The 24,641-nt window shown below is 38.2% G+C and overlaps 2 protein-coding genes across 3 annotated transcripts in view; both read left to right on the top strand.

Moving 5' to 3' along the window:
- The window catches only part of HMCN1 (hemicentin 1), a 374,104-nt gene that overhangs the window by 252,504 nt on the left and 96,959 nt on the right, over positions 1-24,641 (top strand). For both annotated transcript variants that reach the window (XM_023754745.1, XM_006089863.3), the window contains exons 42-52: positions 1,056-1,152; positions 2,766-2,888; positions 3,950-4,111; positions 5,564-5,845; positions 6,871-7,038; positions 11,960-12,073; positions 12,644-12,730; positions 15,693-15,884; positions 17,472-17,645; positions 18,916-19,029; positions 20,089-20,234. In XM_023754745.1, coding sequence (XP_023610513.1) covers positions 1,056-1,152; positions 2,766-2,888; positions 3,950-4,111; positions 5,564-5,845; positions 6,871-7,038; positions 11,960-12,073; positions 12,644-12,730; positions 15,693-15,884; positions 17,472-17,645; positions 18,916-19,029; positions 20,089-20,234 — 1,659 coding nt within the window. The remainder of the gene's footprint in view (positions 1-1,055; positions 1,153-2,765; positions 2,889-3,949; positions 4,112-5,563; positions 5,846-6,870; positions 7,039-11,959; positions 12,074-12,643; positions 12,731-15,692; positions 15,885-17,471; positions 17,646-18,915; positions 19,030-20,088; positions 20,235-24,641) is intronic.
- On the top strand, positions 22,660-23,681 carry LOC102421873 (pre-mRNA-splicing factor ISY1 homolog). Its single transcript, XM_014456818.2, is given in 1 exon segment — positions 22,660-23,681. A coding segment is annotated over 1 exon segment (846 nt). The 5' UTR covers positions 22,660-22,727; the 3' UTR covers positions 23,574-23,681.

Genomic DNA, 24,641 nt, shown 5'->3' on the forward strand with positions numbered 1-24,641 from the left:
GCACTGTAGGGGAGACTGATGTGTGTTAGACCTGTCAGCAGTTTTCATTGAGCATAGCAGTTTATTTCTTCAGCATACAGATCCCAAGGGGTGGGGAGGCCGGGAGAGAGAGATGCTGGATGGTGAAGCAAACTTGACATTCATTGAATCCCCACTTTGGAGGTTAGGTAGGCACCCCTAGTGGGGGCAGGTCCCACTGAGGGGCACAGAGAGACGACCTCCTGGAAATGCAAGCTTGTAGTGGACCCCCGCTGTACTAAATGCTTTCAAAGACAACTTTAACTCCAATGATTCAACTCTTTTGAATGATTTAGCAGTTGACTGTGAAGTGACTTGGCAATCAATGTCATACTGTTCGTTACAATCTCTTGTATTACCTTCTGTTATTAGTTATACTTCATTATTAAGTTCGTTTTTATGTTTGAATACTTTATATTCTCAACCAGATTTTAAACTCAAGTCGGAAACCATATGTTACACTATACTTGTTTGTATTTTCTACCTGCAGTACCTGGTACAAGGTTCTAAGTAGCTGCTGAATGTTCAGTGAATGGATGATGAATGAATATCAATGCATGCTGTAGATAAATACATGGAAAATGTTTACTGATATTCAATTACCTACCAGGCACCAACCTGAGTACTAGGAGATGAGACTAACTGAATATAACATTTGGCTTGAAGAAGTTTACAAGCCCTTATGGGAGAAGAGACATAATAAATCCATACAAAGGGTATTATTTTACTGAACAATATCCTGGATGTAGAAAGATTATACACTTTAAAGCTTTAAATAACGAATTCAGAAATTGTGATTTTTTTGATATTTTACTTGAATTATAGTTAAAGGGCCTTTCTAGACCTTCAATGACTAATATTAGTGAAATTAAAATAAGGTTTGACATAGACAAAAATTATTGAATCTTGATAAGTGTTGGATGTGGATAATGGTTTTATGACCATAATACAAATAAAAAATAAGAATTCACAAATAACAGAAAAGCCCCATTACTTACAAAATAGAAACTGGTTTTATAACCTGATTTTGTTTTCAGATTGAGGATGCTCAGGTTCAAGACACTGGACGTTACACTTGTGAGGCAACAAATGTTGCTGGGAAAACTGAGAAAAATTATAATGTCAACATTTGGGGTAAGTGTGATCAGTTGCTGAAAAGAAAAAGATGTAGTTTGTGGTTTAACCTTTTATACTGTGTGTCAACTCTTAAAATGACATTCACATAACATAATACATAGATGGACAGGAATCAATATGTTTAGGTGATGCTAACTTGCCCTGAGTATCAGCTCATATAATTAACTCAAGAGCAACTCTAGATAGACTCCTTGAACCTGAACCCATTAATCACTGTAACTTTGTTGCTCAATGGTTCTCCTTTTCTGTCTGAGTCATATACGTTTTAGCTTCTACAACCAGCATCTTCTAATGATTGAGTGTTCTCTATGAATGAAGAGTGGGTTGGTCAATTGAAAATAAGTCAAAAGGCCAGGTTATGTTTGTGAATTATGTGAGTGTGAGAGACAGAAGCACACGTACTTGTGGGTGGGAAATGGGCTTACTGTGCTAACCAGTGTGACTAGCTTTCCTTGCTTGAAATTTTATTATGCTCCTAATTAAGGTAATTCTTAAAAGTAATCACAGCATTGACATTGGCGGTGATTGTCTGCTAATCTTTAAAAACTGCTCCTGTTCCCAGTGTATTAATAATTTATGTTAAATATTTCTTTAAATTATTTATTGCATATTAAGCTCTCTTCATTTTGATTGTATCTGTCGATTAATTAATTGGGGGAAATTAAGTGAAAGAGCTCTAAGGATGGAGTAGTTGTCAGGGAGTAGCCTAAATTTATAAATGTATAGGAGAATGTTCTAGATGGTGACAAGGCCTCGGATGGAGAAAGGAATGAGCAGACCAATGAGCAGGCCAGGGAGTTAAGTTCATACAGAAGAATGGCAGGGCGTCATGTGAAGAGGAGGGATAAAAACAGACAAGTGAACTGGTGGCAGGAGCCTCAAGAGAACAGAGCTTTCATGGGGAGTGGGGGGCGTTGAACAATGACTGGAAGCTGCTTCAGGAGGTGAGGAGGATTCTCCCACTCCTCCACTTCCAGGAGCTTGGAGAACAAGCATCTGCCGCCTGATGATACTGCAACCAGCGAAGTGGCTCAGGAGAGAGACCCGCTCAGCCTCGGAGACAGGCGTGGGTAGTCAGGATTCACTTTGAAAGTTCCAAGGAGAAGCTGAGGCCAGTGTGGGAGGCAGGCTATGCAGATAACAGTCGAGTACAGATAACAGGCCCGTTTCTTAGATCCAATTCCTTGTCTCCATTCTTGACTGTGTATTATACGCCTCTTGCTTTCCGATTCTGTTCAGCCTCTGCGATATTAAAGCTGGCTAGGTAAGAATGACCGGGTTAAGTTTATAGTTGGTAAGTGACTTAGCATTTTGATGCAAGATATCTAAATATCTATAACAAATTCACTTCTTTGTATGCCACTCTCAATATTTTGATAATTAAGTTTCTGCCGGTGAAAATGGGAAGTCTGCTCAAGGTATGTAGTGGATGTCTTCCAGTAGATGTTTAATGTGGTGTTGATATGTCAACCTCAAGTGCTAATTATTTTCTGTGTCATTTGAATGCTAGCCTTTTTTTAAAAAAACATGTAAAGTATTGGGGAAATTTTAAATTAAATGAGTGTGAAAATACTATTTTGTACTTCTTTCTCTCTTTTTAAACCTTTCAGTACCACCAAATATTTATGGCTCTAATGAACTTGCTCAGCTTACAGTCATTGAAGGGAATCTCATCAGTCTGTTATGTGAGTCAAGTGGTATTCCACCCCCACATCTCATTTGGCAGAAGAAAGGTCAGTTTTCATCCTGTGACATTTATAAAATTAAATATAATATTAGATGGATTTACATTTTATCTGACAAATATGTTAATTTATTAACAAACTTTCTGAGGGTTTGCATACTAAAATACTAGGCAGCATAATTAAATATTCAGTGTGCAGCCTAGCTGGTTTGGCTCAATGAATGGAGCGTCAGCCTGTGGACTGAAGGGTCCCGGGTTCGATTCCAATCAAGGGCACATGCCTCGTTGTGGGCTCGATCCCCAGTAGGGAGCATGCAGGAAGCGGCCAATCACTGATTCTCTCTCATCATTGATGTTTCTATCTCTCTCTCCCTCTCTCTTTCTCTCTGAAATCAATAAAAATATATTTTTAAAAAACTCAATGTGCAATGTGGCACTTTTGCACTATCCAGCTAAAACTCTTCAATTTTGAGACTAAATGCCCCCCCCAGGAAAAAATTTGCATTGTTCTTTAATGAAATGCACTACAGAGTATCTGCAGTCATCAAGAAACCACCATTTAAAGAACTACTATTTTTCCTTAAAATAGGATTAAAATTATTTTCTAAAGCAAACATTTTTGCTGTCTTTGTGACAGTTTTGTAATGTGTGTTAAGATTAAATTCTGCAGTTGGACAGATTTTCAATTTATTTCATTGACAAATATTTGGGTCTGTAAAGTATTTGGCAGATCATCTAAATGTTTAGCTGATTTAAAAAATCATTTTTGTTTTCCTGCTTTAAGATTTTATTTTGTTTGTTTTTCTAAGTATGTTTTCTTTGAAATGCAATAGTGGTTGAAATTTTACCAAAATTTTGCAGATTTTCTTGGTAAACATTTCCTCCTCCTTCTCCTTTCCCCTTTTCCCCCCCTCCTTCTGTTCATCCCCTTCCTAATTCTTTTCCTTATCCTCCTCCTTCTTTTATGTGTAGGATTACTTTACAGTGTCATCTGCCTTTTAGGTACTTGAACTGGAAGTAAAAAAAATTAAGTACATATACTTAACCGAAAATGTAAGCACAAAACTTTGTATTGTTGCTTCATGTTCTGTCATCTGGTTTCCTTTGTAGGCTCCCTGGTGCTGGCTGACTCCACAGAGCGGGTCAGAACTTTATCTGGAGGCAGACAGTTACAGATTTCAATGGCTGAAAAATCTGATGCAGGGCTCTATACCTGTGTGGCATCAAACATTGCTGGAACTGCACAGAAAGACTATAATCTGCAAGTTTATAGTAAGTGATTGATTAGACACACACACACACACACACACACACACACACACACACACCTCATTTAAAAACAATGGAGAATTCCAGCTCTCAGTATAACATGCCACCTCTGTTAGCCTTCGATCTTTCTTTAGCAGTTAATCTTCTGACATCAAAATGAATTTAAAATCAACAAACAATAAGAGTTGGTGAAGATATGGAGAAAAGAGAACCCTCATTTACTTTTGGTGGGAATGTACATTGATGCAGCCACTGTGGAAAACAGTATGGAGGTTCCTCAAAAAATTAAAAATGGAACTGCCTAAGGACTCAACAATTCAACCCAGCATATATCCAAATAAACCCAAAACACTAACTTAAAAGAATATATGCACCCCTATGTTCATTGCAATGTTATCTGCAATAGCCAAGATATGGAAGCAACCCAGGTACCCATCAATAGACTAGTGGACAAAGAAGATGTGGTACATGTATACAATGGAATATTACTTGGCCATAAAAAAGAATAAAATCTTACCATTTGCAACACCATGGATGGATCTAGAGGATATTATGCTAAGTGAAATAGTCAGATAAAGACAGACAAATAGATATGATTCACTTATATGTGGACTCTAAAGAGCAAAATAAACAAACAAAATAGAAACAGATTTATAGCTACAGAGAACAGACAGAGGTACTGGAGGGGAGAGGGTTTGAGGGGGATGGGTGAAAAAGGTGAAAGGATTAAGAACTACAAATTGGTGGTCAGAATATAGTCCCAGGGATGTAAAAAGTATAGCATAGGGAATATAGACAATAATATTGTAATAACTATGTATGGAGCCAGGTGGGTACTTGAAATATTAGGGGGAACACTTTGCAAAGTATATGATTGTCTGTACTCTGGAAACTAATACAAAATAGTATTGAATGGTAACTGTAATTGAAAAATAAAATAAGACAATAAAGAAAGATTAGAGGTTGCCATGGCTTTGGGGGGAGAGAAGATGAATAAGAAGAGCTCAGAAGATTTTTAGGGCAGTGAAATACACTGAATAATGTTATAATGGTGAATATATGTCATTATACGTTTGTCAAAATCCATAGAATGTACAACACCAAGAGTGAATTATAGTATAAACTGTAGACCTTGAGAAATCATGGTGTATTAATGTATATTCATCAATTTAAACAAATGTTCCATGATATTGATATTTCGGGAAGCTATGCTTGTGTGGGGACAGTTTATGGGAACTCTGTATTTTCTGCACAGTTTTTCTATCAGCCTAAAACTGCTCTAAAAAATAAAATCTCATTTTTAAAATGAATTTAACTTTGATAAAAATTCTGATAATAAAATTTTGATAATAAACTTAAAGAAAAAATGTTTCCTATTTTATTCTCTCTCTCTCTCTCTCTCTCTCTCTCTCTCTCTCTCTCTCTCTCTCTCTCTCTCTCTCTCTTTTTGTCCAGTTCGACCAACCATATCCAACAGTGGCAGCCACCCTACTGAAATTACTGTGACTCGAGGGAAGAGTGTGTCCTTGGAGTGTGAGGTGCAGGGTATTCCTCAGCCGACAGTGACCTGGATGAAAGATGGCCGCACCTTGACCAAGGGGAGGGGAATGGAAATATTGGATGAAGGTCGCATCCTTCAGCTGAAGAATATTCATGTCTCTGACACAGGCCGTTATGTGTGCGTTGCCATAAATGTAGCAGGAATGACTGACAGAAAATATGACTTAAGTGTACATAGTAAGTACAAAGAAGCTCAGTAAGTCTATTCGTTGGCTGATACACTCTATAGCATCCTGGATGGGAGATGCGGGCTTTGAGTATTGAGTCTTTTATGTATAGGCTGTTATTTTCTCTATATGCACCACTTCTCTAGATCAGTCTCATCACTTATCCTTCTGTGCCTGACCTCCCATTTCTTACCTTGCTGAAATAAGCATATATTAGATAGACTTTTAGGAAAGCATGTAGTGAGATAGATAATGGTCATCTGCAAGTATTTTTGTTCAGTGACATCTCAACTAATATTCTTTGATTCTTTGTTTTCCAAATTAGCTATCTTGGCTAGTATAAACCTAGGCTCCTTAGAGCTCATTGACTCAGCATCAGTTGATCATGAGTCAGCTTTAATATTCTAATTAATGAGTCATAAATGTCATTAGGAATAGACCAAACATATCCGTTCTCAGATATGAACTATATAATTTGATTGCACATTTTAGGTCCATAGAAGCAATGGTAAAATTAATAGACACATTCTGATAACTTGAATCCAGATAGGGCTCGCACAAAGTACAGTATTAATATCCTGTAGTTTGCAGCTAATGTGTGAGCCAAAGCTCATGAAATCAGAACACAGAAGAGAAAAGGAATCCATCTTAAGTATCTTTTTGTTACCTTATGTTTTATATTTAGAATTAGGATAATTTGTTAGAAAATCCCGCCTATAAAAAGGCCACGAATCCATATTAGAGATTTATCAGCAAAGATGAGTGACTCATAGAAAACCACTCACCTCCATTAGAATAACAATATCAAAGTCATTTGCTGCAGTTAATGGGGAAGAAGTAACATGTACTTCAGAGATGTCACACTACTACTACTACTTCAACTATTAATGTCATTGATGTGGTTACTCATTTTGCTTACTGTTGACCAAAACATGGAAGTCGTATTATTAACAATGAACCGTGTAGGATTTGGTGTTTGATATAGATTAGCTACCATCCTTTCCATTTCCTGTTTGTTTTGTTTTTGTCTTACAGCCCCTCCGAGCATCATCGGAAACCACGGGACACCTGAAAATATCAGTGTGGTGGAAAAGAACTCCGTGTCCCTGACGTGTGAAGCTTCAGGCATTCCTTTGCCTTCCATTACCTGGCTTAAGGATGGGTGGCCCATCAGCCTTAGCAGTTCTGTGAGAATTCTCTCAGGTAGTAGGACTTCTCATAGTCTCATAATCTGATTCTCTTCATGTGGCCACAATTTCTCCTTCATTTCTCATTTCTTCCTATCTCATATTTTTTGATATACAGTGGGGCCTTGACTTACAAGTGTCCCGACTAATGAGTTTTTCGAGATACCAGCTGTCTCTCGGCCGATTTTTTGCTTTGAGTTGCAAGCTAAAATTCGGGTTATGAGCCAGTTTCAGATACCCCACCGCTAGTTGGCGCAGCGAACATCACAGTGAACGCCACAACATCAGCCCAGCATCACGTGTTTCACTCGTTCACTGTTGATTTGACATAGGAGTAATTTGAGTTACGAGCTCCATCACGGAACGAATTAAACTCGTAAGTCAAGGCCCTACTGTAGCTGCTAACTATAATACACATTGATCATATTAAGAAAAAAATATTTCAAAAGTTATATGAAAAAGGGAGAATCTCTAAATTACCTCTAGATCCTTTTATAAAAGAAATCCTGGCAGTCACTTATGACTTAAATTATGGTGATGTCAGCCTGGCCAGTGTGAGTCAGTGGTTGAGTATTGACCTATGAACCAGGAGGTCACGGTTTGATTCCTAGTCGGGGCATATGTCTGGGTTGTGGGCGCAATCCCCAGTGTGGGGCATACAGGAGGCAGACGGTCCATGATTCTCTCTCATCATTGATGTTTCTATCTCTCCCTCTCCCTTCCTCTCTGAAATCAGTAAAAATGTATATATTTTTTTAAAATTATGGTGATAATCAGAGCAGTCACACTACAATGAGTACCAACCAATTTGAAAAGTAAAAAGTGAAAGGGAATACTAAACTTAAAACCAGAATCTAGAGAGATTCCTGTTATGTAATATACTTCCATAAGCAAGTATTTTACCTTATTCATGACTCTAATCTGAGTTTTATATTTACGAGATAGAATAGTTTACTGTGAGCTAAGACTTGATTATTGTAAAAGAGATGTTCAGCTTAGTCCTCATCTAATTAGATAAGAAAATCTATTAGCTTCTCCTTTATGGGTCAGTTAAGCGTGGAGAGAGGTGTCTTGGGGCATGCCACAGGAATCTGCACTTGACCCCTTTCAGTAATGACTTGGACACACTAAGAAGATTCTCTTGCCAAGTCTGCGGTTAATAAAAAGCTTGGGTACTTAGAAGAATACCTAATGTGTTGAATGAAGACAACCCAAATTCAAACATACCTCGTGAACTTTTGAGTTGAACCTAACAAAATAAAAGTTAAATAAACTCCTACACTGAAGTTCAGAAACCAAGGATGAAAATTAGGGTGATTCTTCATATGAAGAGCTTTCTGAATTGTGTTATTCATTCATTGTGCAATGACAGTATAATGTGGTTATCAGGAAAGTAAATGCGATATTCTGCCACATTAACAAAATATATTGTCACTGGTAAGAAAAGTAAGAGACCAACTGTACTCTGGATTTAACTCACTTATTAGGAAAACTAGAAGGATCTATTGACTATTGTTTTTTAAGGAAGGTAACCATGATAGTTAATGATTACATCATAATGTAAGTCTGATTGTATCGAACCTGGAAAAATAAACCCTGTGCATATGGTTACATAGTGAAAATTAATTTTAAATAGTTGAAGAGCTATAGTGTAGAAAAGGATGATGTTGGTTCTGTCTAGTTCCAGAGGTAGAAAGTAATGCCAGTGTATGGAAGACTCTAACATCAAATTTGGGTCTGAATAGAAAGAACTTTAAAAAATGTATATTGTTTAAAGTCAAGATGAGCTAATTTAATAGGTAGTGAGCTCTTTGCCCCTAAATTGGTTCAAAAATTAAATTCCCCCCTTTGAAGCCTTTTCAGAAAAGAGTCTTTTCTAGTGTTTGAATGATGTCTAAATACCATAGGTCCCTCTGCTTCTCCAAGACCCGACTCTATAACAGGACAGGAGCTTGATGAGGAGTGAACACTGCTATTAACCTATTTATTGCCCATAATACTCAATAACTTTATGACTTCAGGCAAGTTACTTGATGTTGCTACCTTTAGTTTCTTTACTCACAAAGTGAAAGTATTAATAGAATCTGCCTCTTAGAGTTTTTGGAAGGATTAAATGAGTCAATATATGTAAATCAATTAGCACAGTGCCTGCTTATATGGTAAGCATCCAATGTGTATTTGTTGTTATAACCGCAGATAGCCTGGTAAAAGGTTTGTGGTCTTCCTGTCCTGGGAGACAGTCCTGTGTCCTCATTTTAATACTTTTATTTTCATGGACTCCCAGGCCCTGTTGGTCGTGGGAAATGATAGTAATGGCCCAGATTTTGGTTACCCAAAACCTGAACACACTATCTTCTTATCTTGAAATTATTCTCAGATTTTTTACTTTATTTCCCCCCTTAATTCCCATTGGCTAAAAAAAGTAGGAACTCTTACTAAATATAATAACTACATCAGAGCTCCTAGAAATGACAGGGCAGGTTAGAGCGCTGTACTCTGGCTTATTACAGAGGTACCCCAGTGGTGGTTGGGTTTCCTTTCGTTTTGTTCTGCTTGACCAGCAGCTGGAGATCCCTGAGTGAACACAGTAAAAGAATTTCACCTTGTGGCACTGCCAAAGGAGTCATTGAAGTTTTATGGTCTGATGTGTGTTGTGCAATAGATGAATGAGAATCAAATGAATGGCATGTGACTCGCTTGGTCCTTCGTCTGCTGCACACTTCTGTTTTATTAAGATTAGTCCTCCTGAGACGTTAAGTACAGCTTTTCTAGAAGCTGTGCTTTGGCAAAGTCTCTCTCATTGCTATGAAGTTGTGTGCCAAGAAGAGATAACTGCTATAAAAATTTAATAGGTACAAGAAACGTCTCTGTATAAGTATAACTAACTGTCAGACCCTTTTCCCCCCACTTGAGTGAGAAGACCAGGAAAAAAGAAAGATCATGAGACCCATAAGGTTGAGGTTTGCTGAGCCAGCAATGACTCATAAAAGTTGGACTGTTTTAATAGCTCTCAACTGGAATTATATTATGGTTTCTGTAATCTGAAGTAGCAGTCCGTGCTTGAATCTTTTCCTAATGAACATAAGTCTTTGCTTATGTAAATTCAGTTAGGAAAGAAGACTCAATTCAGGTAATCAGCTTTGTTTGTCTAAATAAGATACTAAGTTCACCTTTTAGTGGTTTGAGGATGGGAAGGTTGCTTTTAGGAAAACTCAATGATGTCCTGTTGTGTTTAAAAAACAGAAAGTTGTCGGCCAAGTGTGGCTCAGGGGTTGAGCATTGACCTATGAACCAGGAGGTCACAAGTCGTTCCTCAGTGGGGGGTCATGCAGGAAGTAGCCAGTCAATGACTCTCTCTCAGCATTGATGTTTCTATCTGCCTCTCCCTCTCCCCTCCTCTCTGAAATCAATAAAAATATATTTTAAAAAACAAAAACTAGATAGAAACTCCTGACAAATTTAGGTTTGGTGAATATTTACATGAAAATTTCATGTTTAATCATTTTGAATTTTTAATTCGAATTCAAGGTACTAAGCCAGTGGTTCTCAACCTTCCTAATGCTGTGACCCTTTAATACAGTTCCTCATGTTGTGGTGACCCCCAACCATAAAATTATTTTTGTTGCTACTTCATAACTATAATTTTGCTACTGTTATGAATCATAATGTAAATATCTGATATGCAGGATGTATTTTCATTGTTACAAATTGAACATAATTAAAGCATAGTGATTAATCACAAAAACAATATGTAATTATATATGTGTTTTCTGATGGTCTTAGGCAACCCCTGTGAAAGGGTCGTTTGATCCCCAAAGGGGTCGAGACCCACAGGTTGAGAACCGCTATACTAAGCAAAGGTATACTGGCCAGAAAATTATTACAAAATGTATGAAGTGTTGTACATTTTTCACTTACACTCTATTCCATCAGTGGTTTCGAGAACTCTGGTCTCTCCGTGCATCTCTTAGTTCCCTTGCAGGCTTTGCTTCAGTCTCACTGCTGGGCCCCTCCCTCTTCTTTTGTCCTCAGATGGATTTCACTCCATATTACAATCTTCAACATATCAGAGTTTCATTCTCAGTCTATATACATTTCTTGGATGAAGAATCTTTCTTCAAAGAAAACAATACAGAGAAGTTCAAAATGTAAAACCAAAAACAGAGTTGCACTAGTGAATGAGGTGACCCTCCCCCCGTAAATTTTGACATAAATAATTCTAGGATTCCATGAAACTCAATTGAAAACTGGTGGCCAGACTTCATGGTTTCAGCCATCCCTTCTATATTATTGTCACCCATATCTGGGCTGCTGGGATAGTCCTCTAACATTCCCATTTTATATATTCAGTGGTCAACTGGGAATTCTTTTTCTAAACATCCTGTAACAGTTATCTTTCTAAAGCACAAATCAGATCATGACCTTTATTTGTTTACATACTTCCATAGCCTTTAATGAACACAAAGTCTCAATTCCTTAACACGGCCTTCAAGGGCTCACAGAATCTGACCGTACTCCATCTAGATTCATCTCACCATTATCTCCACCTGCTCTGCTTATGGTACCACCCCCCGTATCTACTTTCTACCTCTCTATCCTCATTCGTACTCTCCTTACAGTGAAGCTCCTCATCTCCTCTGTGGGTTAAAATATACTTACCTTTGAAGTTTCACTTTACCTTTGTGAAACTCCATTTCTTGCTTGCTGTCACTTAGCATGTATTTATTTTTTTATCCATCGATCCAGGAAATTCTTCTGAATTATCTAGTATTTTGTTTCATATAGGCTTAAAACGTGATTTTTTTAAAAAATTGACATCAATTCATTGAAAGACCCTTGAAACATTTTGACTAAATTTTCCCTACATCGAACATCACTTGGACAGCTGGTAAAGTTTCAGATTTCTTTTGGAGTCACCTGGTGGTTTGCTTCTCCAGGAGGGAGAACTCTGCGGTTGATGCAGACCAGAATAGAAGACGCTGGCCAGTACGCTTGTGTCGTAAGGAATGCAGCTGGTGAAGAAAGAAAACTCTTTGGACTTTCAGTATTAGGTATTTATATAAACTGCAGTATCTAAAAAAAAATCAAATTGGCTTAAGTGCCTTCTGGAACCAGAGTTAGAATTTATCTACAGCTTGATCTCACATTTATGTATTCTTTGGTCCCTGGACACACTGTTGAAAAGAATTCAATGTCACAGTGATTTGAAGATAATCATTTGGGTTAAAATGGATAAAACTTTATATCTTGTTTGTTCACAATTATTCAATACTATGCTAAGACTCTCTAATAACTTGTTTAATAGGAGTGCTGCTTAGAGTAGGAAAAATAAAGGTCTAGTAAATGTTCTTACTCATTTGTTGACATTTTTATCTGGACTTTATGATTTATTTTACAATGAAATTCATTATGTAATTGAATTCATGACATATTACTTTATAATATATCATAAAAATGGAGTTAATCAAAATAATATTATGATATTATTCTAGTAATCAATTAATGAGAATGTGGGGTTTTGCTTTAAAGGTTATATCGAAATAAAAATATGAACCTAGATCTCTCTAAAGTAACAGCCCTGTGGTAAGAATCATTACTTTTTGTGCTTGGTATTTTTTCAGTGCCACCTCGCATTGTGGGTGAAAATACATTGGAAGATGTGAAGGTAAAAGAGAAGCAGAGTGTTACACTGACTTGTGAGGTGACAGGTAAGGGCCTCAGCTCTCTGCTTCTCCTTTCCCCCCACCCCTCACTGGTTATTCATTGCCTCACCTACATATCTTACTTAGCTGAGAAAAATTCAAGCTGCTATAATATGTATTTGAAATGAGGGGAAGGAAAGAAAAAGGAAAGACACACTGGCCTTTTCTTTCAGTCCAATAAACCAAATTTTTTAATCTACTATTTGAATGTAGGGTTGCTCTGCCTCATCTCCTCTTATTTTGTTTTCCTCTCTGTTGGTCGAAGGCTGTACCTCCTTTTCTTTTCCTGTTTTCTCAAATTGCATTTCAAATAAATACGTAGGAGTGTTGGTGGGAGGGTGGCATTACTGATACTGGGGATTACCCCAAAACAAAAGTCTCACCGTTTGTTAAGACATTTAATTTCCAGGTTTTTTATTTGTGAATTTTCCAGCTTTCCTCCTGTTGCTGATTTCTAGTTTCAATCACTGTGGTCAGAAAAGACTCTTGGTATGATTTCAATCATCTTAAGTTTGCTAAGACTAGTTTTGCGGTCTAAGATATTATCTATTCTAGAAAGTGTTCCATGTGCCTTTGAGAAGAATGTCTATTCTGCTGTTGATGGATGGAATGCTCTGGACATGTCTGTAAGGTCTATGGTGTTTTTCAAATCCTCTGTTTTGTTATTGATCCTCAGACTGGATGATCTGTCCATTGTTGAGAGTGGGGTATTAAAATCCCCAACTATTATTGTAGTGTTGTATACTTTTCCTTTTAGATCTGTTAGTATTTGCTTTTTATATTTAGGTGCTCTGCTATTGTGTGCATAAATACTTACTGTTATAGCTTCTGGATGAATTTACCCCTTTTTCATTATATAATAACCTTCTTTGACTTTTGACCACTTTTTTAAAAGTCTGTATTGTCTGATAATAAGTATAGCCCCTGCATTTTTTGATTACCATTTTCTTTAAATATCTTTGTACATCTGTTCACTCTCAGCCATATGTATCTTTAAAGCTTTGGTGAGTTTCTTGTGAGCATATTGCAACATCTTGTTTTTTTCTCCATTCAAGCATTCTGTCTTTGTATTAGAAATTTTAATCCATTTACATTTAAAGTAATTAGTGGTAGGCAAGGACTTACTATTTCCATTTTGATCATTGTTTTGTAGATCCTTTGTTCCTTCTTATCATGCTCTTATTTTGTGATTTGATGACCTTGAACGGTTCACAGGTTCTTTCTCCTCCTTGATCAAGTCTGATGTTGATGCACTCCTTTAAATTCTTCTATTTAGTCCATTTGTTCTTTAACTCCAGGATCTGTTTGGCTTTGTTGATGACTTCTTTTCCTTTGTTGAACTTCTCGTTTTGTTCATGCATTGTTTTCCTAACTTTGTAAAGTCGTCATTTTTGTGCTTCACTAAACTTCTTTGAGAGGACTATTCTGAATTCTTTCTCAGACAGTTCATTGATCTCCATTTCTTTATGGACAGATATTGGAGCTTTATTAGTTTCCTTTGATGGTGTCATGTTTAACCGTGTGTTTTTTTATGTCTGTATCTGTGCATTTGAGTAAAGGTTCTCTTCTTCCAGACTTCGCAGGCTTATTTCAGCAGAGACAGCCCTTCACCAGTCAGCACAGCGTGGAGCTCTGGACAGGTTAGCTGGTTGTGTCCTTGGCCCGGTGGAGCTCTCTATTGGGCTCTGGGTGAGGCCACTGCCTGAGCTCTGAGGTTGGGTGGGTGTTGCTGTTGGCTAGGAACAGTTGGACAGGACTGTTGGCTTTGTTCCCTACACACATGCAGCTGTAGGATAGGCTCCATCATTGCCTGGATTCCCAGGTAAGACTTCCTAGTCAGGCAGGCCTGGTTGCTATCCTCAGCATTTGGGCAGGCAGTTGCTTCCCTGCCCGGGCAGGGCCATAGAGCATCTCCACAGCCAGTACAGCCGAGCCTCCCAGTTTTACTATAATATCATACTGTCCATCTTTCCTAACATAACTTGCTTTATGGTTTGAAATTATAAATTTAAAAAAAATCTCTTTGAGTAATTTAAAATTTAATATTGAACATAAGTCCCATGTTAAAATAAAAATAAAATATATTTACCTACAGGCTATAAATATTGAAGGAATGATTACTTTATATCTCTACCCATCTATAGATCTATGCTGGAATCCCGGTATAAACTCAAAATACTGCTTATTAGATTATTAAGTTAAATGTTTTCCCTTTTATATAGTTATCAAGATTATAAAATATTATTTTAACAATTAATATGAAAGCAAAGGTATTGTGAACTACATGCTCCATTCTTTTTTTAAGTGTATTTTACTCTGAAATCATTTCACTGTAATAGTCTAAGGCAGTGGTCGGCAAACCGCGGCTTGCGAGCCACATGCGGCTCTTTGGCCCCTTGAGTGTGGCTCTTCCACAAAATACCACGTGTGGGCATGCACATACAGTGCGATTGAAACTCCATGGCCCATGCGCAGAAGTCGGTTTTCGGCCTGGGCGAGTCTATTTTGAAGAAGTGATGTTAGAAGAAGTGGGGGTACGTTCGCTGAGGTCGACCCCTCAGATTGAGGACCTTTTTAGCAAAGGCCAGCTTAGGAGCACCCTAATTAATTTAATAACAATATACCTACCTATCTAGTTTAAGTTTAAAAAATTTGGCTCTCAAAAGAAATTTCAATCGTTGTACTGTTGATATTTGGCTCTGTTGACTAATGAGTTTGCTGACCACTGGTCTAAGGTCTGATAAAAACTAATCTTCATTTGAAAATTATTTTTAAGTTTTGTACATTTTTATCATAGCATTATTATTATTATTATTATACCTTAGGTTATGTTTGAAATTTATTTTGGTATGAATGGTTACTGCATTGTTTAAGAAATGGGATATTTAAAAAGGCAAATGAGTAAAATGCCTTCTTTCAGTTGTTACTTGTAGACATGTGAGCTCTCAGAAATGGCTTTTTGTTACAGGGAATCCAGTGCCAGAAATTACATGGCACAAAGACGGGCAGCTCGTCCAAGAAGATGACACCCATCACAGTATGTCTGGTGGCCGTTTTCTTCAAATTACCAATGCCCAGGTGTCACACACTGGAAGATACACATGTCTGGCTTCTAACACAGCTGGTGACAAGAGCAAAAGTTTCAGTCTTAACGTGTTAGGTAGGTAGAAGCATTGCTTCAAGTCTTGAAGACTCAGACATGACCATAGGCTAAATTCTCTTGTTTTTATGTTTATTAATATTTTTATCATAGGATTTCATTATTTAAGGAAGACCAGTGCTTGCAGACATTTGCTGTGTGTTCTTTTATTTTATTAATGAGTTCATACATTCATTCATTCATTATATTTGGAATACGTATTATGTTCTAGTACTGTGTTTTATGCTGGGTACACAACTATGAACAAGATAGATGTTAAATAAGCAATAATAAAGCATAAATATATGCGGGTCAAAGAGAAGCAGGTCAAAAGCAAAAGGGGCTCAACCTGAGATATCCTATCCATTCTTTGTGGGACTCTGCCATTATTGGCAATTGTCTGTACCGAAATCTACGTTTGCTACCTAAGATGGCAAAGGCTACCCTGTTGGTAGATCCAACAGTTATTTTTCAGTCTGACTCTTAATGGTTTGAACATTATTTATCACTTTCTCCTTGACAGTGTTCTTCCCTAGTTACCCTTGTATACCTTTGGTTGCTCCCTTTCTCTGTCTCTTATAGACTGTTATTTAATCTGTCTCCTAAACATTAAGTCCCCATCTCTTAAACGTTTTGTCCTTACTTCACTTCTCATTTACTCCAGATATTCTCTTCAAATAATAAACTTAACTCCAAGAGGTTTGATTATCCTATAGACAGGTGACTTTTTAATCCATACCTGCGATCCAGATCTTTCTCCCAAGGTTTGGATTTCTATATACAATTTCTTGTTGGACATTTCTCTTAAGAATTCTCTTGGGCACTAAGAAGTCAAGATATTCAGACCTGAACAAACCATCTTTCACTCCTCAATGAGCAAATCTTTCTATATTTTCTATGTATGTTGCTTCCCTGCTGTTTATCTAGGTTCCCAAGCAAGAACATTGGAAATTATCTTTGACTTTGGTTTCTCATAACCCCCAAATTCTATCTTCAGGTCCCACCCATTGACTTCCTAAATATATTTTTTAGGTGCTCCCTCCTCTTTATGCCTTCTTTAAATGCTCTAGTTCAGTCTTTTGTTATCTTTTATGAAACAAATGGACCTGTCTCTGTTACCCTTGCTTCCAATATTGACCCCCATGAATCCGTCCTCTGTAAGTATTTCTGGCTTGCCTCTTATTGTTTACACTCCTCCGCTCCCAATGTGCTGTTCCCTCTTCCTATTTCTCTGCCTTCTTTCACCTTTTAACTAGCACTATCCTTTAAGCTCACTTTGAAATCTCCTTTAGGAGGCCTTCCTTGATGGGAGTCCTCACACCTCAGGCCCTACATTGGATTGAATGCTATGCCTCTGTCTATCCTGCACCAGAGTTCCCATTATTGCCCTTATCACATTGTGTCATGATTCCTTTTTAATGTCATTCTTTCCATTACCCTGTGAGTCTTTTGAGGTTCTCACTGCTTTTGTGTAGAATAAGAACAATAATCCGTTGTTCTCTGCAATTGTTAGAGAATGGAATTACACAAATAAGTACAATGGAAATTTAGAAATGCACAAATAGAGATTTTCTAAATATAGTTCTTTAAATTTTAAATCTTTTTTAGTATCTCCTACAATTGCTGGTGCCGATAGTGATGGCAGCCCTGAAGATGTCGTTGTCATCCTGAACAGCCCCACATCCTTGGTCTGTGAAGCTTATTCATATCCTCCAGCTACCATCACCTGGTTTAAGGATGGAACTCCTTTAGAATCCAACCGAAACATTCGTATTCTTCCAGGTAATTAGTTTCCTTCAGATGCCTGAGGTGCATTTGTACCATCTACTATTGTAGAAAAGCAGACTCGTTGGAGTTTTGTTATTGAAGTACTTATGTTCTTGGTTGTGTTATGTTCTATTGATATTTTAATTTATAAAATTATTTGTATATGTACTGTAATGTAAGGTATCTGAAATTACTTTTTGAAAGACTAATAAAATACCTAAATAAAAAGGCAAATAAATACCACAGTGTAATTAATTGCTAAAATATGTTATGTGGAATGCCAAAAAAAAAGGTGTAGAAATTTATTTCTTGTTGAATTGAGCCTTGAAAGTTAGTATTTCAATTGAGTTTATTTATTCCACACTAATACCTGGCAATATGTATGAAAATAGAAAGAATTAAAAAGTATGATCACTGGCTTTAAGAAATTTACAGTCTTATGTGGAGGAGAAATAAAACATGTGAAAGTTAATTAACAACATGAATGCATGAATACTCATGGGTTATGAATAGTCATGGGGCATGATTAATGGAATAGTCACAAGTTTTAGAGGAGTCACAAGAAGGAATGGCCAGTGAGCTGAAGTGGTTAGGAAATGCTTAGCTGCAGTCAGAACTTGAACCAGACCTTAAAGCAAAGTTATAGAAATTCTTTGTTTGGAAATGAACTAGGAGAGATTTCAGATCCATCGCGATGACTAAGGTGGGAAAGGTATAAAGTAAAAATAGCCTATTTATGTGCAAGTAATAATAATTATACTCCTCCCTCCCAAACGAGTGGAGACAGTGTGTATATGTGTGTTATGTGTGTCTGCTACACAGAGGGGGGCAGGTAGGAGGAAAGGTCAGGAAGGAAGGTTAGAGTCATGTTTTGAATGCCTGGATTAAAGAGTTTTGACTTTACTCTTTAGTCAGTTGAGAACCATTGAAGATGTTTAAGGAGAAATGTACCATAATAAAAACTGTATTTTAGCAAGACCAACCTCTACTGATAGGCCAGGTAAATGAGAAGGAGAAGATGACTAAGAGGGAGAGACCTCGTTATAAAGAGTGAAATAGGGACCTTAGCTAGACTGAGTACAGAGGCATGGGAGGGTCAGAATGAGCCAGAGGTGGTCATGCAGCGGCCATCTGTTTTGTACTTTGTCTTGTGTTCAATACCTATTACAGAATTGGCATATAGAAGAAAAATATACCAATAGTAAGAATTAAAACCTTGGTAGTTTGTGCATGCTCTGCCGCCGCCGTAATTTCAAAGATTGTTTGGTGTCCCATGATTTTTCAGGAGGTAGGACTCTGCAGATCCTAAATGCACAGGAGGACAATGCTGGAAGATACTCCTGCGTAGCCACGAATGAGGCGGGGGAAATGATAAAGCACTACGAAGTGAAGGTCTACAGTAAGTTCTGAGAGAGCACTATGCTTCATTTTTCCCCCAAGTTGTCTCACTCTTCCAGCTCTGTTTTTATGGGTCCATAATTATTTATACTCATTATTAAAGTTTGATGTTTATGCCGCTTGCTTCATTAAGATGGATGTTAAATTAAACATGGTGCCCATGACCTCGATTGCTTAATGATGTAAAGAGCCCGATCAGTCTGCTCACAAATATCTCGGAGAATTTGTCGGTGGCACTTCCTTAAGTTTCTCTATTTTTCCTTCTGAATTACCCTCTGGGCTAAGTTATAGTACTCTTGTGCATAAAACTGTTGTTTGAATACATATGCTCTCATCAGCAGTGTAGGATGAGTTCATCAGTGTCTTTGGACAGATCCACTGTACATTGACCTATAAATAAAAAGCAAAGCTAGCCATCAAACCTCAGAGGGAAGGTAGGGGAGGGCGGGGGTAAGGGGGAGAGATCAACCAAAGAACTTGTATGCATGCATATAAGCCTAACCAATGGACATAGACACCAGGGGGTTGAGGGCATGAGTCGGGGGAGGGGGAGAGGGGGGACAATGGAGGGATAAGGACACATATGTAATACCTTAATCAATAAAGAAAAAATAAGTAAAATAAATTGGGGGGGGGGGGAACAAAAGTTAATATGAGTATTTATAATACCAACATATCAAGAGTTTGTGTTGTGTTTTAAAAGGGAGAGGATCTTTCTGATTGTCTTTAGTTCTTTGAGTTGGCTCTTTAATGACCGATAAAATGCATTTATGTTTTGCTCACACTGTGTCTGGGACCTGGAACCAATGCAGCTAACTGTCTGGAAAGGACATTAGCCTCGTTGTCAGTGTTATAATGACAAAGGGAGAATGATATTTTCCTTCATAATCTGTATCTGAACATGACCCTTTCGTACGACCCTAACTTGGGTTCTTGATGAAAGGGAGCATAGAAAATGCTTCAGTTATTTCCTTGTTTTTTTCTTGTAAAGTGATCCTCCGTGTGATTTTCATGGTTGAAAGAACCAGTGTTTAATGGTTTAATATTTGTTTTTATGCAGTTCCACCCATAATCAATAAAGGGGACCTCTTGGGACCAGGTCTTTCCCCTAAAGAAGTGAAGATCAAAGTAAACACCACCCTGACTTTGGAATGTGAAGCCTATGCAATTCCTTCTGCCTCTCTCAGCTGGTACAAGGATGGACAGGCCAGTCACAAGATTTTTCATTTGCTGATGGTTTCTTACCGATTCAAGTGGTCAATCAAACAATAATACTAGTAAAACAGACACAAGTAACTCAGAGAATCAATGTGGCCTTAAAACTAGCACAATCTCATGCTCCTAAGAATATAAATCTGCAAAAAAAAAAACCCACAACTTTAACTTTGTTCAACAATATTAGTATTATTCCATCATTGACAAGGGTTGTCTTTGTGTACATTAGCAGTTGTCCATGAAAATTCAACCACCTTCCCACTGGGGAACGGTTTTAGTGTTCTTTGGTTTTACATAGTAAATAAACTTAATAGAGAAGAAACACAAAAAACAGTGCTAAACCAGCTTATGACAGGCATAACATGGGGACTAAGCTTAAGCAGAACTTTCTGTAAACATCTTTAACTCTTTTACAAAAGGTAACATTTTTAACCTTCCAAGATGCAGGGGAAAGCTAGATGTGATGATTAAGTGCCCAACATAATTAATTAGGGGCAATGAGAGACTTTTAAAGAAAAAAAGCACATCTTTCAGTTATGTGATCTCTCAGACCACATACCCTCATTTCTCATTCTTCTTCCGCGCATGTTTTAAAGAAATAGATGCTGGTGATTAAACCAAAATAGATGATTTTTCATTGCTGTGCATATTGTGCTTACTAAGCTGATCTTTGTCCTGTTTTACACATAATCAACCAAGTGGTCAGTTACATCCAGTTGTGGCAGTTCGGGTACGAGTCATGATTTAAGATGCAGAAAGATATAGCTTTATTTTTTTAACAGATGGATTTTGCAATACTGGCAACTAAAAAAATCATCTCATAAAATAAGCAAGTTTCATCTGGAAGCCATTACAAAAGGAAAAATAAGGAACTCCCACCATGTTCTGTTTACAGTCTCTTTCCTGAGTGCAAGCACACTTCATGGTACAATATTAAATCTATAGGAGTTTACTTGTTAATTCCTTTCACCTGCAAATCTTATTTTATTTCTAATTTTATCTAAAGGCTTTTCATTCATTGTGGCTACTACACATGCACACACACACACATAAACACAAGCAAACACATGCACACATAAAAATTTGATAATGATTAGAATTGCACTAGGAATAAGACAGTTTCGTGTGGTTTTGAATTTTATACTGAGTAGTTAAATTACAGTTTCAAATCCAGACTCTGAAATTGATCCAGTTGTTATACTTTAAGCTGTTAAATTTTTTAGGGTTTGTGATTGGTCCCCTTGAATGTGTACAAAAAAAAGCACTCTGGTTTTTGTTGTTGTTGTTTATTTCCCATATCCTTCTGTTATTTCATTCTTCAGATAAGCAACACCACTGGAACAAAACAGAGTTTTTGAGAACTTCACTAAAAATATTGCCAATGTTAGACCCAAAAAGTTTTGAGATAGCGTTTGGGTTTTATTTATTCACACTTTAAAGTTTTTTGTTTAGCATAGAAATTTTAAATTATCCTACTTTTATATTCTGCATTAGCATTCTACATTATTTTTTGATCATAGCATATTATTGGCAAGACTTTGTTTTAGGTGAGGAGGGTACAGCTATGAAGAAAAAATAGAAAGATCTCTGTTCATATGAAGTTTAGGGAGTCAAAAACTAAACAAACATAGCAGTAAAATGCATAATGGACCAGATGGGGTAGATGTTGTGGAGAAAATTCAATCAAGAAGAAGAAAAGTGAGTGCGGGGAGTGTGATCTCTTATTTATACAGGGAAGGCCTCGCTGATAAGAAAGTAAAGGAAGCAAACATCAGATATGAGAGGAAAATATGCTAAAGTAGAGAGAATCTCAAGGGCCAAGGCCCTGAGACATCTTTGCTGGAGTGCAGTGACCCATGAGTGCCGGAAGCCGGTCCATCCTTGCTGCTTGACACAGTCACTGCAGGGAAGAAACATCTGCACAGCATATGTTTCAAGGGACCTGGCGTATATGGCATACTGTTCTTAATATGTTTGCTCCTCTTCTTGACGCTATGTGTTTTAACCAAGGTCACCTCTCCGAGAAAGGTTGTTTCCCCAGGTAGGGATTTTTCCCTGAAGTTAGGGAGGGGATAAAACCCCTTAACTAAGTGCCAGGCCGGTAGTTAATCACTTTAACTACAAATGATCACGCTTAAGCTACATAATCTTTACTCCCTGGAATGGAGATAAGAAACGCCCTAACCCTTGGAATAGAAATTGATAGGATTAAAATCAACTGGTATAAATACAGATGTAACAAGACAATAAAACACAGAACTTGGCTGGAGATCCTGGCTAGAGATCCTGGCTAGGCTGCTGATCAACTGAACACTGTCTCCGTGTCATTCCTTGTTCGCCGACTCCGTCCACACCTTTGGGGACCCCTGGACCTGCTGGGGCTGGACCCCAACAATTGGTGCCCGAACAGCCGGGGTTGGCCTCCCCTGAGGCCGGGAAGTTCTCTGGCCACGCGGTCCGAGGGCGGCCCCCTTCACTTGCACCATGGCCCGAAATGCAGAAAAGGCCATGACGGCCTTAGCAAGACTTCGCCAAGCTCAATTGGAAGAGGGAAAAGTGAAGGAATGAAGACCCTTCCTTACCTCAGAATGTACTGACTTGCCCAAAGCTGAGAAGTGGAGACGACAGATCATTGGAGAGATCTCTAAAAAAGTGGCTCAAATTCAGAATGCTGGTTTAGGTGAATTCCGAATTCGTGACCTGAATGATGAAATTAACAAATTGCTAAGAGAGAAAGGACACTGGGAGGTCCGGATAAAGGAGCTGGGTGGTCCTGATTATGTAAAAGTTGGCCCTAAAATGCTAGATCATGAAGGCAAAGAAGTCCCGGGAAATCGAGGTTACAAATACTTTGGAGCGGCAAAAGATTTGCCTGGTGTTAGAGAGCTATTTGAAAAAGAACCTCTTCCTCCTCCAAGAAAGACACGTGCTGAGCTCATGAAGGCAATTGATTTTGAATACTATGGTTACCTAGATGAAGATGATGGTGTTATTGTGCCTTTGGAACAGGAATATGAAAAGAAATTCAGAGCCCAGTTAGTGGAAAAGTGGAAAGCAGAGAGAGAGGCTCGGCTGGCAAGAGGAGAAAAGGAAGAGGAGGAAGAAATCAACATCTATGCTGTCACGGAGGAGGAGTCTGATGAGGAAGGCAGCCAGGAGAAAGGAGGCGAAGATGAGCAGCAGAAGTTCATCACCCATGTCCCTGTGCCATCGCAGCAAGAGATCAAGGAGGCAAGAGATCGAAGGAAGAAGATGGAACTCCTCCAGAAATATGCAAGTGAGACCCTGCAGGCCCAGAGCGAAGAGGCCAAAAGACTCATGGGATATTAGGGCTGAGTGAGGGTGCTCCCTGGGTCTGGAAACCTGTTGAAAGTTCTTCAGCCCCAGTTGGCCCTTGCATTAACCTACAGGGTTCTGCTGTCCTGGGACTACAGACTGGCAGGCTAGTGCGGTATACTGTTCTTAATATGTTTGCTCCCCTTCTTGGCGCTATGTGTTTTAACCAAGGTCACCTCTCTGAGAAAGGTTGTTTCCCCAGGTAGGGATTTTTCCCTGAAGTTAGGGAGGGAATAAAACCCCTTAACTAAGTGCCAGGCGGATAGTTAATCACTTTAACTACGAACAATCACGCTTAAGCTACATAATCTTTACTCCCTGGAATGGAGATAAGAAACGCCCTAACCCTTGGAATAGAAATTGATAGGATTAAAATCAACTGGTATAAATACAGATGTAACAAGACAATAAAACACAGAACTTGGCTGGAGATCCTGGCTAGAGATCCTGGCTAGGCTGCTGATCAACTGAACCTTGTCATTCCTTGTTCGCCGACTCCGTCCACACCTTTGGGGACCCCTAGACCTGCTGGGGTTGGACCCCAACACATGAGGACACAGAAGAAGATTAATAGAGTGCCAGATTATACTGCTGGTAGACCAGTTGTCCTTTATTCCGATAGGAAGTCACTAGAAAATTTTAAATACAGAGTGATATGCTCTGACTTAAGGTTTTAAAGGGATTATATTGCTTCTGTATTGAGAGAACAAAAAAATGGTCTAGATTTGAGTTTATTGTAGTGGTCCAGAAGAGAGTTGATGGTTTCTGGTATGAAGGTGGTAGCAGGATGTGAGGGAAAGAGAGTTTTCTTTTAATGGGGGAAGTTACAGTATGTTGTATGTAGATTGAAATAATCTGGTGGGAAAGAATAAATTGCTGATGATGTAGGTAAGAGAGGACACAGTTGCTGGAGGGATGTCCTTGAGTAGACCAGGGGAAGCTCAGAATGGACAGAGACGGATATTAACCAGGGTTAGGGTTTTGCCAGGGAAGTAAAATAAAGGGACAGAGGCAAGAGAGTTGAGGGTTTATACAAGGAGCGATTGCCATAGTAGACTTCTC

This window comes from Myotis lucifugus, unplaced genomic scaffold, assembly GCF_000147115.1.
Source record: "Myotis lucifugus unplaced genomic scaffold, Myoluc2.0 scaffold_65, whole genome shotgun sequence".
NCBI classification, from domain to species: domain Eukaryota; kingdom Metazoa; phylum Chordata; class Mammalia; order Chiroptera; family Vespertilionidae; genus Myotis; species Myotis lucifugus.